The sequence below is a fragment of the Myotis daubentonii genome, chromosome 11, assembly GCF_963259705.1.
Source record: "Myotis daubentonii chromosome 11, mMyoDau2.1, whole genome shotgun sequence".
NCBI classification, from domain to species: domain Eukaryota; kingdom Metazoa; phylum Chordata; class Mammalia; order Chiroptera; family Vespertilionidae; genus Myotis; species Myotis daubentonii.
In genome coordinates this window covers 21,650,494-21,666,393 of record NC_081850.1, presented here as the reverse complement: position 1 = coordinate 21,666,393, position 15,900 = coordinate 21,650,494, and the positions used below count along the sequence as shown (strand labels likewise).

Genomic DNA, 15,900 nt, shown 5'->3' with positions numbered 1-15,900 from the left:
CCCCCAACCAATAGCTTCCATTTTAATCCACAAATATTATTGAGAATTTACATTCACAAAAAGCACTTTGCAGTACAGTGTGGGTACAAATGCATTCAAGAAGTAAAATCCTTCAAGAGTTTATTGAACTACTACTAAACAAGAACTAAAAAGTTTGCTTCTCTGATAAATAAAAAGGCCAGGGAATCACCAAAATGAGCCAGAAAAGCCAAAGGCCTGGGCCACTCTCCACTTGAATCATTAGCTTCAAAGCCATAGATTTTTCCTTAAGACTAAATGACATGCTAGGCAAGTCTTGGAAGAAACTGTTTAATCTGTGATGAGTAACAATTGGCTGTAGACCACCATACGTAGCCTACCCCACCAGCCAGCCAGTGGCATAGCCTAGAAGCTATGTTCAGTGTAGCCTTCCAGCTCAGAAATCAGTGTCTAGAGAGAACACATTTCCAGGCCTACCATAGTGCAGATGAGCTGTTTTAGAATGTTGGTCCTCAAGCTGGATCACAGGCTGGTTCCTGCTGGTTAGGAACAGTCACAGAGTAGAGGCTGAGGATTGACTTTCAAAGCACTGCCTTTCCGGTGGGGGTGAGGGGAAGACCAGGCCCCTAGCAGGCTTGGGGCTTGCAAGGCCTGGGCCCTCAGCATGAAGCAGCAGTCAGAGTACCCTCCATTGCAAACAGAGAGCAGTTCCCACAACCACAAGAAAGAGAAACCAAGCGTGGGCTTCTTCTTCAGTTGTGTCCACCACCCCAGCCCAGAGAACATGCTCAGCATGGGGCCTTAGTTGAGTCACTTCACCTGTTTAGCCTCAGCTTCTTCATCTGTAAAGTGGGGACAAGACTTACCTCATTGGGTGGTTTCACCTTTATCCTTAGCCTTCTTTTATTCACTAAGTAGTTGAATTCAGCCATAAGAAAGTACTTTTTTTCCTATGGAACTCAATAGGTTTTTCTCCTTTAAAATTTTTGAAATGCAAATGAAGGTTGTTCACCACTATATTAGATGGTCTGAAAGGCTTTAGGGTTAAAAGGTTTAACAAGACCTGGCCACTGTTGCTCAGTTGGTTGAGCATGGTCCCAGGCACCAATAGGTTGCCGGTACAAATCCCTTTTAGGGCACATGCCCAGGTTGCCAGCTCAATCCCCAGTAGGGGGTGTGCAGGAGGCAGCCAATCAGTGTTTCTCTCATGAATGTTTCTTCCTCTCTCTCTAAAATTAATAAAAACATATCAGAAAAATATATGCACCCCTATGTTCATAGCAGCGCTATGTACAATAGCTAAGATTTGGAAACAGCCCAAGTGCCCATCAGTAGATGAGTGGATAAAAAAAGATGTGATACATTTATACAATGGCATACTATGCAGCTGTAAAAAAGAAAGATCTCTTACCCTCTGAGACAGCATGGAGGGACCTGGAGAGTATTATGCTAAGAAAAATAAGCCAGTCAGAGAAAGACAAGTATCACATGATCTCACTTACATGTGGAATCTAATGAACAAAATAAACTGATGAACAAAATAGATCCAGAGACATGGAAGCATGGAACAGACTGACGAATCTCAGAGGGAGGGGGGCAGGGAGATTAACCAAAGAATTTACATGCATATATGCATAACCCATGTTCATAGACAATAGTACTGTGAAGGTGCTGGGCGATGGAGGGGCGGGAGTAGAATAGAAGGACTCAATGGGGGAGAAAAAGGTGGCATATGTAATACTTTCAACAATAGAGATAAATTTAAAAATAAAATTTAAAAATAAAGAAACACAGCAAAAAATATAATAAAAACATTTTTTTAATAAAAGCCTAACAGGACTAAGTTCATAGTTTTTCTAACTTCATTATTCAGTAGCTCTGTAACCTCAAGCCATTCACAACTACCAACAAAGGGCACTTCTGCTCCAGTGTGATCCAAACAACCACTGGTTCTAACCGAGGCCTCTCTGGGTCCCCGGATGTACCCTCTATGTTTACCTTATTCCCATTGGAAATGGCAGAGGGGCATTCTTTGAGAGATGATTCTCAGCCCTGGTTGCAGAATTACCTAGGAGAATTATTTTGTTTATTTAAAAGACTGATGTCTGGGTCCCATCTCCCAGAGTTTCTGCTTTAATGATTGAATTTCTGATTAAATGTAAGGCCTCAGTACTTTATAAAAAAAAAGAAAAAAAAAACACAAAAAAACCAGGCAATTTAAAAAGCATCTAAGGTTGGGACCATTGAGGAATGGATGGCAGCTGGGCCACACAGCCTGCTAATTATACTCAAGGACATGTATCACCACACACCCTACCTTCATCTGGGAGCACAAATGTCCCTTGCAGTTCTGAATTCAATGCACTGAGCACAGACCCCAAGTTCTAAGTGGCCACTGCCGGAGCAGGGGCAGCACTTGGTCGCCTGGCCATTTCTACCTTCAGGGGAGGTGGCCACATCTATTCTGTAGGCTGAAAAGACATGTGTCCAGCTACACATTGGGGGCCCCTTTGCTATTGCAAGGGAAGGGCAAATACTTGCAATAACAGCCAACACGCTATGCCGCTGGGGCCCTCTCTCCCTCCTCATGCAGGTGGATTATAACTATGAAGTTACATGTAGACAGTGTGTTTGGGGTCCTGTTGAAAACCACTGAAATAAGGCTGTTTTTCTTGTATCCCAAATATCAGTGGCTCTTGCTCCCACTGCCCTAAGAAATCACAACTCCAGCAAGAAAAGTGTTCCCGGGGAGTTCAGCAAACCAGGCCTCGCGTTTAACGCCCCTCCGACGTGGTAGCGTGGGCGCTCACACTCAGAAAGGGCTGCCTGCTCTGCAGGTTAGTTCCTCCAGATTTACACCGATGGCAGGAGGGGCTCTTATTCTTTCAGGAAGCAGCACAGATTATTTTCACTGGATCGTAAATATGCTTAACACTCCATTATACTAACCTTTTAAACCAGTTGTCTTGGGTGGCTGCAAATCATCCTTTAAATGCAACTTTCTAAGATTTAAATGCTCTTCAAATTCCTTGGCGCTCTAGTTAAATACTTGAGATTAAGCGTGGAGGGTGTAGATCTTGCTCCAAAATGTATTTCACGGAGAGGAAGCAAAATCCTTTGGGCTGGTTTCTGGTTTTTCTTCTTTTTCTGTTTTTTTTCTTTTTTCGCTCTTTACTCGGCCAAGGCCAAGGCCAAACTGGGCACTCAAACACGCCACTTCCTTATGTTGGGTTGACTTTCCTTCCCTGCCCAGTGCTCCAGGACCTGCGGAGGGGGCGTCCAGAGGCGTGAGGTGCTTTGCAAGCAGCGCATGGCCGATGGCAGCTTCCTGGAGCTTCCTGAGACCTTCTGTTCAGCCTCGAAACTGGCCTCCCAGCAAGCCTGCAAGAAAGAGGACTGTCCCAGCGAGTGGCTCCTCTCTGACTGGTCAGAGGTACGTGTGGTAGAAGATGATGAAAGAGGCATAAATAAGGAGGAAAAGAAGGCACCCCAAGTAGATACATATAGAAGGCGAGAACAGAACAAAATAATCCTCCTAACATTATGGAGCCATATTATTGTAACCACTTACACCATCCGGTGTGACTAACTTTTAACTAGTCTACAGGGACGCGAGTTAAGCAGCCAGCCCTTATTCGGCAATCTGAAGCATGCAATTATAAACAAGCTCCTCATGGAGCAAAACCAGGCCTCACTCATGCTATTCGGGCCCAGGATTCTTCTCAGAACATAAGCTACTTCTCCCTCTATCTCCAAAAGTGTCTTCCTGACCTCCCTGCCCCTCCTACTCCAGGATGTTTCTAGTCTCTACTTAGGAAGGGCGAAGCCTCTCAAGTTCTTCTCTGCCACGTTACTAGACAATCAGGAACATGACTTAGTAGGAAAAGAAGGCCACGGAAATCTTGCCTCTTTCCCATCAGTTTCCTGGCTCCAAAACTTCAACAACTTCCCAGCAAGATAACTTGATTTCCCCTCTTGCTTTTAGGGAGATGATTGCAACAGCCTTCACCATTCCTGATGTGCCTCAAAAGTTAGGGATATGTCCCCAACTAATCTATTGTGTGTATTTGTCTAAATAATTCCTATTCTAACACTAGCATCAATTCATTCATTCAAACCCAGCTTCAACTGATTTGTGTTCAGCCCCCGCATCTTACTCAATTGCCTACAACAGGCCTGTGTGTCTTCCATAGAGAAGCCCCTTTTCCCCCAAATTGTTACCCCTCGAGCAAATTTAGCCAAGAACAGAATCACTAGGCCTGAAGTGAAGTGTCAAAACCAGATTCAAGGCCCTCTCCACTTTTTTTTTTTTTTTTTTTGCATAGGGCAGCATTTGAATTGGCTTTGCTGACTCCTTTGTCTTCTTTGCTTGATATACACGTCACAGGGTGGAGCTGTGCTGGCTGAAATACATCACAGGGCACTTGCCTCCACAGCGGGGGAAGCTGCCTCTGAAAATTAAGATGCCAGCTCTATCAACATAGGTTCTTAGAATTCTCATCCCACATTTTATCAACCCATATAGCAGTGGTTCTCAACCTGTGGGTCGCGACCCCTTTGGCGGTCAAACGACCCTTTCACAGGGGTCGCCTAAGACCATCCTGCATATCAGATATTTACATTACGATTCATAACAGTAGCAACATTACAGTTATGAAGTAGCAACAAAAATAATTTTATGGTTGGGTCACAACATGAGGAACTGTATTTAAAGGGCCAGAAGGTTGAGAACCACTGCCATATAGCATTCCATCAGTTGAGACCTGCTAAGGACATTGCAATTGAGAGTTAGCCTACATTATCATAGGTTTTATAATTTAGCAGTAAAATTGCCTTCTGGTGGTTTCTCACCCTAAATGTCTTAGAACAATAAAATGTCATGTTTTAGAAACAGGATAAAGGAAAGAAGTGTGTAGAATGAGAATGTGTGGTGTGTGTGTGTGTGTGTGTGTGTGTGTGTCTACATGAATATGGTAGTGAAAATTTTCCCATGGAACGATGATTATATATGAAAAAAGTCATAATAAATATAGCAGGGCAGAAAAGAGCCCTGATGCATTTGCCAAGTACGTGGCTGCAGATGAAGACCTCTTCCCAGGGTGTACTGCAAACGGTATTGCTCTCCTACGTCCATGGGTGATAGCCTGCCATGAATGGAATGCTGGCTGTGTGATTATTAATTGTCCTCCCGTGTTCCTGGACTTTGTAGTCCCTGAGCATATGGGACACAGAATTCAGAACATGTCCTTTTTGGGCTGCAGATTTGAAGGAGGAACCCTTGTGGTCAGGCACTCATGAAAGGAGACTGCTGAATTGAGGTCCCATGGGAACCACTAAATAGAGCAGACCTTTACAACAGTGTCATATGTGGTGAAGAGTTGAGGCAAACTTAGGTTCTAATGCTGCCTCTACTACTTACTGGCTGTATTTTACATCCCCACCAGCAATGTATGAAGGCTCTAATATCCTTGGGCTACTTAACCTTTCTTGGCCTTAGTTCACTTATCTAAATATTGAAGATAATCATAGTGTCCACCTTTGTGAATATCAGGAGGCTTAAACTAAATGATGCATATAAAGTGTTTTGTGCCTAGTAAAAGTTAACCATAGTTATTGCTATGATTCTCTCCCATCCCTGCCCATTGTCAGGAAGAGAGGAAATAAAAGAAAGGACTCATCTTGACTGGCTAGAACAGGGGTCATGGCATAGACCTCCCCAGCCCTTGTCAGTCTTCCTAGGAAGAGGAAGTTGCATTGTGGGAACTAGAAATCATTTGTGATTATCGAAGGGATGTTATTAGATTCTGAGATATCTGGGTTGGTGAATCGAAATTCCAAACATTGGGGAGGGGCTGAGAATGGTGGGAAGTGATCACTGACTCAAGGAGATGAAACTCACACTAGTGCCATATAACAGTGCCCCTGGAGGTGTTCACAGAGGCTCCGGTTGGCCCTGTCATCCCAACAGCCCTTCTCTGGGCCCCATGGCTGAGATGAGACCTGCATTCCACACATACACCCGACAGCCCCCTTGGAGAAAGGGAGACCAGGATGATCTATGAGTGTCTTTATCCTCCACTATCTGCCCCACTCTCCTGGTTACTTCACAGAATCCCTCAGAGACAGAATTAAGCCAAATGTTTAGACACCTTAAATAAAATTACTCTCAGATTCTACTCTGAGAATAAGACCCTCAAAAGGCCTTACCTCTTTTGTGTGAAAGAAACCCTTCCATCTCCTGAAAGAGTTAGCTAGTAAATATTTTTAAATCATATTTTTAGGGAAGTTGTTCCCCCCCTCAAAAAGAATATAAAAGAAATTAAAGTCAGAGTAGTATATTTTGAAGCTAGAGGGAACTTAGAAGAACCTATAGCCTAGTTGTTCTTTTAAAAATTAAAATCACAGCACTCTTTTTAAATTGAAATGTTCCTATGAAGCCAAAAATCTAAAACAGATCAAGTCAGAGCTATTTTGGTTGAAGTGTGGGTAGTGGTCCCAGATTTCCAATGGTTGGGTCTCCAGTTCATATGAGAAGCCCCTAAATCACTTACTTAACATAGTTATAGAACACAGTTTGAAACTCCCTGCTCTAGCTTAGTTTCCATATTTTAGCAATGTGGAAATTGAGCCTAGAGAAAGAATTAGACTTGACCAATATCATAAATTAATCGTCTGACATGCAGTCTATTTTTCTACTAAGCAGCACTAAAATGACCATGCTTTCAAATTTTCCAGGCTCTTTACCTCTATTCTACCTGACCCCTGGATTTGGTGCTGTCATTTACAATAAAATACGGGATGAGTGGAATCTGGAATCTATAATCATCGGGGAACAAAATCAATACGTTTGACTCTCATCCCCACTTTTTGCATCTTAAATGTCTCTCAGAGTAGTGTAGATCATAGAACTTTGCATGTAATAGTTTATTTCAATGGGCTAGGATATAATACTTGAAAAGATAAGACAATATATTTTGGCTTTTACTGTCATTTTTCAAGTTACCATGGCACACTGCCATGACCCTAGTTCAGGCCTTTATCATCTCAAGCCTGGACTACTGTGGCAGCCTCCTTAACTGATAGCCCTACCTGCCATCCATCTCCTACTCCCATCCCTCCCGGACACTGTTGCCAGATTAACCTTCTCAAAACACCTCTTTCATCATTTCACTCCTCCCTTCAATGGCTCCTCTTTGCTTTATGGACCAATTCCAAACCTCCTGTCTGAAAAATTAAAAGTCTCCAACGTCTGCCCTCTTGAACTCCTGACGCTCTCGATAGGATCCTTCTGCTCAAAAGAGGTTGAGTTCTGCCCCCAAAACCTGCCTTGGACTTCTGCACTGAACGGTTCTATCTTTGATCTGGTTATTTCCCTGTCTCCCATGTGTATCCCTGGTTCTCTACACCTGTTCAGATCCACCCATGTTCAAGACCTAGGTCAGGAAATCCCCAGTGTACCATAAGCATTCAACAATTGTTAGAATTAATTTTATAATACTTCATTTGTCTTCTAGTTTTGTATTTTTACTAAAATTTTTATTACTATTTGACTCTTTAAACAGTTTAACTGAAGTATAATTTGAATACTATAAATTTTAATTTAGCATAATGTTTTCAAGGTTTATTCATGTTGTAGCACATAGAACTAAATTCCTGTTTATGATAGCATAATATTCCATTTTATAGATATACCACATTTAGTTTACCCATTTCCCAATTCATGGACATTTGAGTTCCCCTTATTGTCTGTTATGAATATGTTGTTATGAATATTAACATACAAGTCTTTGTATGGATGTATGTTTTAATTTCTCTTAGGTAGATACCTAAGAGTGAAATTGCTGGGTTTCATGGTAAATTTATATTTAACATTTTAAGAAACTATTTAAAAAAAATTTTAAGACAACTATTACACTGTTTTCCAAGAGGGCTATGCTATTTTATGTTCCTACTAGCAATCTATGAAGGCTCTAATTTTTCCACATCCTCACCAATACTTATTATTACCTGTCCTTTTTATGATGGCCATTCTAATGAATATGAAGTGGTATCTCGATGTGCTTTTGATTTCTATTTCCCTAAAGTATTATTTCATTTTATTAATGTATTTGTATTTTTTCCTTCATTTGATGGCAGCCCCTTGACATTAGGAACTATCTGGCACAACTTTTTTCTATAGTATCTAGCACCCCACCTCAAATGATGTAGACATATAACAATTATCTGATGCTTGACATTAAAATATTTTAACTTATTTGTGAAGAAAGGAGAAAGGCATTAGCATTGAATGCCAGTTCTGTGTATGACATTTGAAATATATTACCTCATTTAATGCCTAACCTTGCAAAATAAGCACAAGAAGTAGAAATAGCCTCAGACAGTTTAAGTCACTTGCCAAATAGTGAAAAACTAAGATGGATTTGAACAGTGGACTCTCTAACTCTGTAACTCTAAAGGCCAGGCCATATACCAAAACAGGTGAAATGTCTACAGGAAACCTTACGGTAGAAAATGTTATGTGGCTGCAATATGGACATGTCTCCACACATTGTCGAGTAATATCCTCTCTCTCTCTCTCTCTCTCTCTCTCTCTCAGTGACTATTGTAGATTTCAAATAACTTTTCTCACGTGTTGGTGAGTTTGAGAACTCATACAAAAGCCCATTTGCCTATTGTTCCCTACATTTACACGCATTTGGCCTTTCTCTCCATCAGTGTTCCACGAGCTGCGGAGAGGGCACCCAGACGCGGAGTGCCATTTGCCGGAAGGTGCTGAAAACCGGGGTCTCGGCTATTGTCAATTCCTCCCTGTGCCCTCCCCTGCCGTTCTCCTCCTCAATTAGGCCCTGCATGCTGGCAATCTGTGCAAGTGAGTACCTCAGAGCTCTGGGGATGGGGAGATGAAACCCACATTGAAGCATACAGTAACCTTCCCTAAGCCCAGGCCCGTGGGAGATTGTTGGGCCCTGGAGGGCAGCAGGCTGGGGATGGAAAAGGAATCTTAATTACTGGTGACCAGGTGAGATTCTCTTCTCTCCTGGAAAAACAGTTTGCAAGAGGGAGAGCAAAGTTCACTTGCGGACGGACATAAGGCGATCTGGAAGCTGGAGGCAGCCTACTACTAATGAAGGCTCATGTTATCCTCTCTGGGGTTTTAAACTACTCGGAACAGATTTGTTCTCTTTAATATTAATCCCTAGAGTTGGAACACTTCTGAGCTCTCCTCCCCCCAGGGCCACAAGGGCCCTGGTGCTCTGCGGGGTGCAAAGTATAAACGTGAAAGGGGGACGTTCCCCTTCCTTTTGTCCTCTGCCTCTTTTTAATGATGCTTATTTCTAAGTCCTTTTAATGAGAGGTACTGCTTCCCCCTGGAATCCCCTGCATCCCAGCCTGTAGAGCAGTGGTTCTCAACCTTGGCTGCACATTAGAATCACCTGGGAATCTTTTTAAAATCCTGATTTCTGGGCCTCATCCTCCGGAAATTCTGTTTCTTTGTTATGGGGTGGGGCCACAACATTAGTAACAAAGAAACAGAATTTCGGGAGGATGAAGCCCAGAAATCAGGATTTTAAAAAGATTCCCAGGTGATTCTAATGTGCAGCCAAGGTTGAGAACCACTGCTCTAGGGACAGAAAGACCCAGCGGGGCGAGAGCCCCACTGCAGCTCATTTCTTCTCCGGTTTTTATTGTGGCGGCAGCTTGATGATGCACAGCTGGTAGCCAGTTCCTCCAGTTAAACATAAGGCAACTCTGAAGCACTTTCTTCTCCACCCCTTCTCTCTTTTGTCCCTTCCTTTCTTTTTCTCTTCCCTTTCCACTCTCTTTTTTCCCCTCTGGCTTGTCCCCGCATCTCACTCTCGTGTCTCTCTGCTCTCCATTTGTCCGTCTGTCCCCTTTCCTTCCAGGGCCCGGGAGGCCATCCACAAAGCACAGCCCGCACATTGAGGCGGCCAGGAAGGTATACATCCAGACCCGCAGGCAGCGGAAGCTGCACTTCGTGGTGGGCGGGTTCGCGTACCTGCTCCCCAAGACCACCGTGGTGCTGCGGTGCCCCACGAGGCGCTTCCGCAAGCCGCTCATCACCTGGGAGAAAGACGGCCAGCACCTCATCAGCTCGGCCCACGTCACCGTGGCCCCTTTCGGCTACTTAAAGATCCACCGCCTCAAGCCCGCCGATGCCGGCATCTACACCTGCTCCGCCGGCCCGGCCCGCGAGCAGTTCGGGATTAAGCTCATGGGAGGCAACCAGAAGCTCGTGGCCCGGCCCGGGGGCCCGAGGAGCGAGGAAGAGGCCCCCCGGGTGAGGAAGGCCCACCCCAAGGAGGCCTTGCAGACCCACAAGCACCAGAACGGGATCTTCTCCAACGGCAGCAAGGCCGAGAAGCGGGGCCTGGCCGCGGCGGACGCGGGCAGCCGCTACGATGAGCTGGTGTCCCGGCTGCTGGAGCAGGGCGGCTGGCCCGGCGAGCTGCTGGCCGCGTGGGAGGCGCAGGACTCGGCGGAGAGGAACGCGTCCTCCGAGGAGGACCCGAACGCCGAGCAGGCGCTCCTGCACCTGCCCTTCACCATCGTGGCCGAGCAGCAGCGCCTGGACGACATCCTGCGGAACCTGTCCCAGCAGCCCGAGGAGCTGCGCGACGTCTACAGCAAGCACCTGGTGGCCCAGCTGGCCCAGGACATCTTCCGCAGCCACGGGGAGCACCGGGACGCCCTCCTCAAGCCGTCCGAGCAGCGGATTCCCCCCGTGGCCGTCCCGCCTCGCAAGGCCGTGTCCAGCTTCAGCAGCTTGCTCCGCACCGCCGCCGCCTCCTCCTCCGGGGAGGCGGCCGGTGGCTCTCGCCGGCCGCACCGCAAGCCCACCATCCTGCGGAAGATCTCGGCCGCCCAGCAGCTCTCGGCCTCCGAAGTGGTCACCCACCTTGGGCAGACGGTGGCCCTGGCCAGTGGGACCCTGAGTGTGCTTCTGCACTGCGAGGCCGTGGGCAACCCTCGGCCCACCATCAGCTGGGCCAGGAACGGCGAGGAGGTTCAGTTCAGCGACAGGTGAGCCTTGCCATTTCCTGGTCTAGGGAGGGAGGGGGGCAAAGGGCCACATCTTTCCAAGGCCCCCGGTTCGCTCTTTCAAGGTGCTTCCAAGGGTGGGACTTAAAGCCCTGGCTCAGGGGTCGCACCCAGGGTTCCGGGCCCTCTGTCAGCACTGATGGACTGTTGGAGCAAAGACACGGCATTTAATTCTCTAAACTGTACACTTTCATCTTTATAAGGTAATACCAGCAATGCATCTCCACCCGGATCCCCAGAGGATCCCAACAGTTAAAGAGATACTCACTGGAGAGCTTTGAACTTTGGGCAGAAAGTGATGGTTTCAGGACAAGGCATTATTTTATGACATTAGGTCTTTGTGAGATGAACTATTATCCCCCCAGACATTGACTCCACGTGTGTAGCTCCCAGGGCTGGGGAGAGAGTGCAGACGCACCTGCTGCTCCTCGTGGCAGAGCCTGGCCTCTGTTGGGGCTGGACATAGCTGTTTGTTCCAGAGAGCTTTTATCCCTGGTGAAAACTGTGAATAATTATCCTAATATCTCTTGGTGGCTCTGTTTGGATGTGCCATTACTGGAATGACAGCATGTATTACTGTTTGGGCCATTGCCATTAGTAATGTAAAATCAAGAGGGGTATTAGAAGCAACAGTGCCCAGCTGTGTGCCTCAGTGATTGAGCGTCGGCCTGTGAACCAAGAGATCATGGTTTGATTCCCAGTCAGGGCATGTGCCTTAGTTTCTGGCTCAATCCCCAGAGGGGGGCATGCAGGAGGCAGCCAATCAATGATTGATGTTTCTGTCTCTCTCCCTCTCCTTTCCTCTCTGAAATCTATAAAAAAATATATTTTTTAAAAAGGGGGGAAAGCTAAAAATATATATATATATTTTGTGCACCACCTATGTGACAAGTACTGTCACGTGACTTCTATATGCATTGTCTCTTTTAATCTTTATAGTGGCCCTGACAATAGCAATGATAGCCGCATTAATGAGTAGTGGCTATCTGCCAGGCAAGTACAAATACTTTATGGGCTTTATCTCACTGAATTTCAACAGTATCCCTGAGAAGTGGACAGTTTTTATCCACATTTTACAGAAGAGGACAGAAGATCATATTTATTAGATGATGGAGCTAAGATATGTGGCAAAAATAACATTGTCACTTGAAGAATCATAGACGATGTATGGGAGAGAAACCTTTAAGGTCTTCTAGTCCAGAATCCTCATTTTAACTTTTTATCATCCCTGAATCCATGGGAAATGCTCTTTTCATCAGATTTACTTCTAAACACTCTTGTTTGGCTACCCCTCCTCTCTGGTCTGCTAGCTTTGGGAAAGGAAGGGAAGAAACCAGGATGTATTTATTGTGCCAGGCGGTGTGCCAGGTTTATTTCTACGTAACTGCATCTGTTATTCTAATGGTCCACAAGATTGACATTATCCTCTAGTTCTGCATAGAATATCAAGGTTCAGCAACTCGCCCAGCATCACATTAGTAAAAGCCAGACCGAGTGAGGATTTGATACCAAGTTCCTATGATTCTAAAGAGTAGTTCTGTCCACTCTTCTGTGATTTGGTGAACAAAAGTAACATTGTCCACCCTGCCCACATCTTTTTGTGCCTTTAAATGATCAATAACATTGCCTCTCAGCCTTAGTACTTACATACCAAATAGCTTCAATAACAGATCTGTTTCCCTGTGTGCTCTTACTATTATATCCCAGACCACTGTGCTCAGTGTTTCAAAGGCATTATTTTGTTTAATTAAAAACAAAACAAAACACTGGGTTTGAATGTGGGCAGCGTGGTGTTAGATCCTCTGCTCCTAACCTCTCCACTTATTTGCAGTGTGATCTTCCCCAGCTCATACTTCCCTTGATCAGCTTAACTGCTATGATCCAGGTGATGTTTACAACAAATCTGTGGGTCACACCAAAGCTGTAGTGAATCCCTTGAGGTCACTGGGACACTGAGAGGCAGCTCCAGTGTCAGGCCCCCAGGCTGATGGTGCCCTGGTGCTCAGGGGGGTGGTACAGTGGCACTCACCTCTGTCAGTGCACCTGCCACACCCACTGTGCCCAAATCGTGTCGTCTCCTCCACCAGACAGCCATTTCCTTGAGGGTAGGTACATCTTATGCAGATCCCCTGGGCCTGTCGCCCAGGATTGGTAGCGTAAGGATTGAATGGAGCAGTGGCTGGCTATGTGAGGGAAAAGGTGGGAAGTCATATTTCTTGACTACATATGCTGTGCCCCATATGCGAGCAACCTTCCTAGCCCTCATCTTAGTTAATATCTACCACAAGGTGTGACGTACAAGCTATTATCCCCATTCCAGCGATGAGGAAACTGAGGCGCCCAGTTAAGGAACTTAATGTTAGATAGCTCGTGAAAGGCAGAATCAAGAGATCAGATTCAAAGCCAGTTCTGCCCAGCTCAACCCCATGCTGTTTGAGGGGGAAGGAGGACATTTATGCTTCTATGTATCTTCACCGGAATCCCAAGTTGCTGCAAGACCCTTGCTGTTTTCTACCAGCTGTTTCCAAGGTCCCTTCCGTTGTTTTTGTTTTTTTTAATATATTTTAATGATTTCAGAGAGGAAGGGAGAGGGAGAGAAAGATAGAAACATCAATGATGAGAGAGAACCATTGATTGGCTGTCTCCTGCATGCCTCCCACTGGGGATTGAGCCCACAACCCAGGCATGTGCCCTTGACCATAATTGAACCTTTAGTCCGCAGGCCGACGCTCTATCCACTCAGCCGAACCAGCCAGGACTAGGCTCCCTTCCTTTCAACGGCACTTACCTCCTCCTAAAAAGCTGTAGAACAAGATAGGCCGTTGGGAAGAAGGAGGGGTCCTTAGGACTCCCCTGCACTGTGCCTGGAACTGCAGGGAGCACGTCAAGGCCAGGGCTTGTTCAAAGGTCCTGACAATTTTCTTGAGTCCTGGAGGGTTTTTTTAATGATTTTTTAAAAATTTAATGAGTTTTTTAATGAAATTTGAAGTTCATGGCCCATCTAATTCACCTGGTGATTACAGGAAAGATGTGTAAGGACCCAGGTGAGGATTAGGGGATTCAGGCCAAGGCCCTTCTCTTCATTACCTTAGCCCAGTGGTCGGCAAACTGTGGCTCGAGAGCCACATGCGGCTCTTTGGCCCCTTGAGTGTGGCCACGAAGTTTCAATCGCACTGTATGTGCGCGCCTGCACGTGGTATTTTGTGGAAGAGCCACACTCAAGGGGCCGCAGCTTGCCGACCACTGCCTTAGCCCCTTCATTGCAGAAGTGAGGGGAGTGTCTATGACCACCTCTGAAGTCCCTTCTATCTCCTTCACTCACTTACAGAAGGTCACAGAAGGTGAAAACCCATATGCTAGCAGGGAGTGGGGAGAGCCTTGGGTGCAGTAACTTCAAAATTTGTTGCACAAGTTGTTTCTGCGCGCTCCACAAAACGGGTTCCTTGATCACATGAGTTGGGACGTGCTCACTTAAAGCTAAACAGATGTATTTACTGCTCGATTTTTACTTCTCTTTTTTAATATAGTGCTTGTTTTTCATTATAAAAGTAATAAAGGGGCTATAAAACAATTCAAATAATACCTAAATCTATAAGTCTCCCTCTGCCCCCCAGCCCTATTCCCGGGGGGCTGTCATTCTTAATAATTTGGTATACATCCTTTTGGAATTTATATATATTTTATTGTATTGCATATAAAACACACACACACAGAACTTGGAGGTTTTTAATGGACTATTATTCATGTTTAGAATTTTGATTTAATTTTTATTCAGCAGCATGTCTAGGAGACATTTCAGAATAGTGTGTAGAAATTTATATCATCTTTTTTAAACAGCTGATTACTGTTCTTGAATGCATTTAACTATCCCCCAATTGAAAATTATTTTGGTTTCGCCTCCTTTTTAAATCCTTTAAGCACTCCAGCGTGTGTTGTGACTTTCCAAGTAGACAATATACTATATGAGTGTTTTCCAAGTACTCCTTTGATCAATGAACGATTTTTTGGCCCAGTAATCTCAGGAATACCAATAATTCTTGAAATACGACCTAGAAACACTACTTTCGTCTTTTAATTTTTACTTTAATGGGCATTGAGAGTTTATCCCTAATGGCTTTCAGATTTTAAAAGTTTCATCAGTATTTTGCTAGGAAAAGACACATGGCGGCCAGGTGCTAACGATACCAAAGGTGTGAGGGCTGGGACAGAAGAGGGCAGATTCTGTGTCTTCAGTCACCAGAACCTTGGTGCGAGTTGGGTGTAGCATTAAAAGGGAAAGCACATGAGGGACCTGGGCAAATAGTCTTACAGTTTTTGCCACTGGCAAGATTTTTTCTAGATTTAGGCTTGACAGAGTTTGTTAATGCAGGTTAATAGCATGAGGTGGGGAAAAACGAGAGATTTCGGTTTCTGATCTTTGACCTCATAAGTTTTCCAATGTACTTAAATGGCAGGTAAGAAATACGGCTGGAGTTTAGTTTCTGTACAGTTTCCCAAGTACTTTTGAGAAAAGAAAGTGAATGTATCTGCCCAGAGCAGGCAGGAGGCATGGAGCTGCCACTGGGACTGCTTTGCTATGGGCTGTTGGTGACCGCTTTTGTGTTGGGTTTCATTGCTTGTCGTCATTACTACGTTCGGTAGCGGTTCAGAAATGCTCATTTGTTTTCAAATGGAGATGTGCTGAAATGCCCAGTTTGTAGTTCAGTTAGTCTGTTTTTGCTTAGTGCCCAAATCCATCTTCCTGAAAGAGTCTGCAAGATTCAGCTGGCTGTTGGTCTATAGGACTCTGCAGTGTATTCAAGGACACTCTAAACAGCCTGAGCCAGCAACACAGGTCAAGGTAGCGTTTAGTCTGAGTAC

At 45.1% G+C, this 15,900-nt stretch overlaps 1 protein-coding gene across 3 annotated transcripts in view; it reads left to right on the top strand.

The window, feature by feature from the left end:
- Window positions 1-15,900, top strand: part of ADAMTSL1 (ADAMTS like 1) — a 903,601-nt gene that overhangs the window by 772,335 nt on the left and 115,366 nt on the right. For all 3 annotated transcript variants that reach the window (XM_059656582.1, XM_059656581.1, XM_059656583.1), the window contains 3 exons: window positions 3,233-3,412; window positions 8,695-8,848; window positions 9,885-11,022. In XM_059656582.1, the coding sequence (XP_059512565.1) occupies window positions 3,233-3,412; window positions 8,695-8,848; window positions 9,885-11,022 (1,472 nt within the window). The remainder of the gene's footprint in view (window positions 1-3,232; window positions 3,413-8,694; window positions 8,849-9,884; window positions 11,023-15,900) is intronic.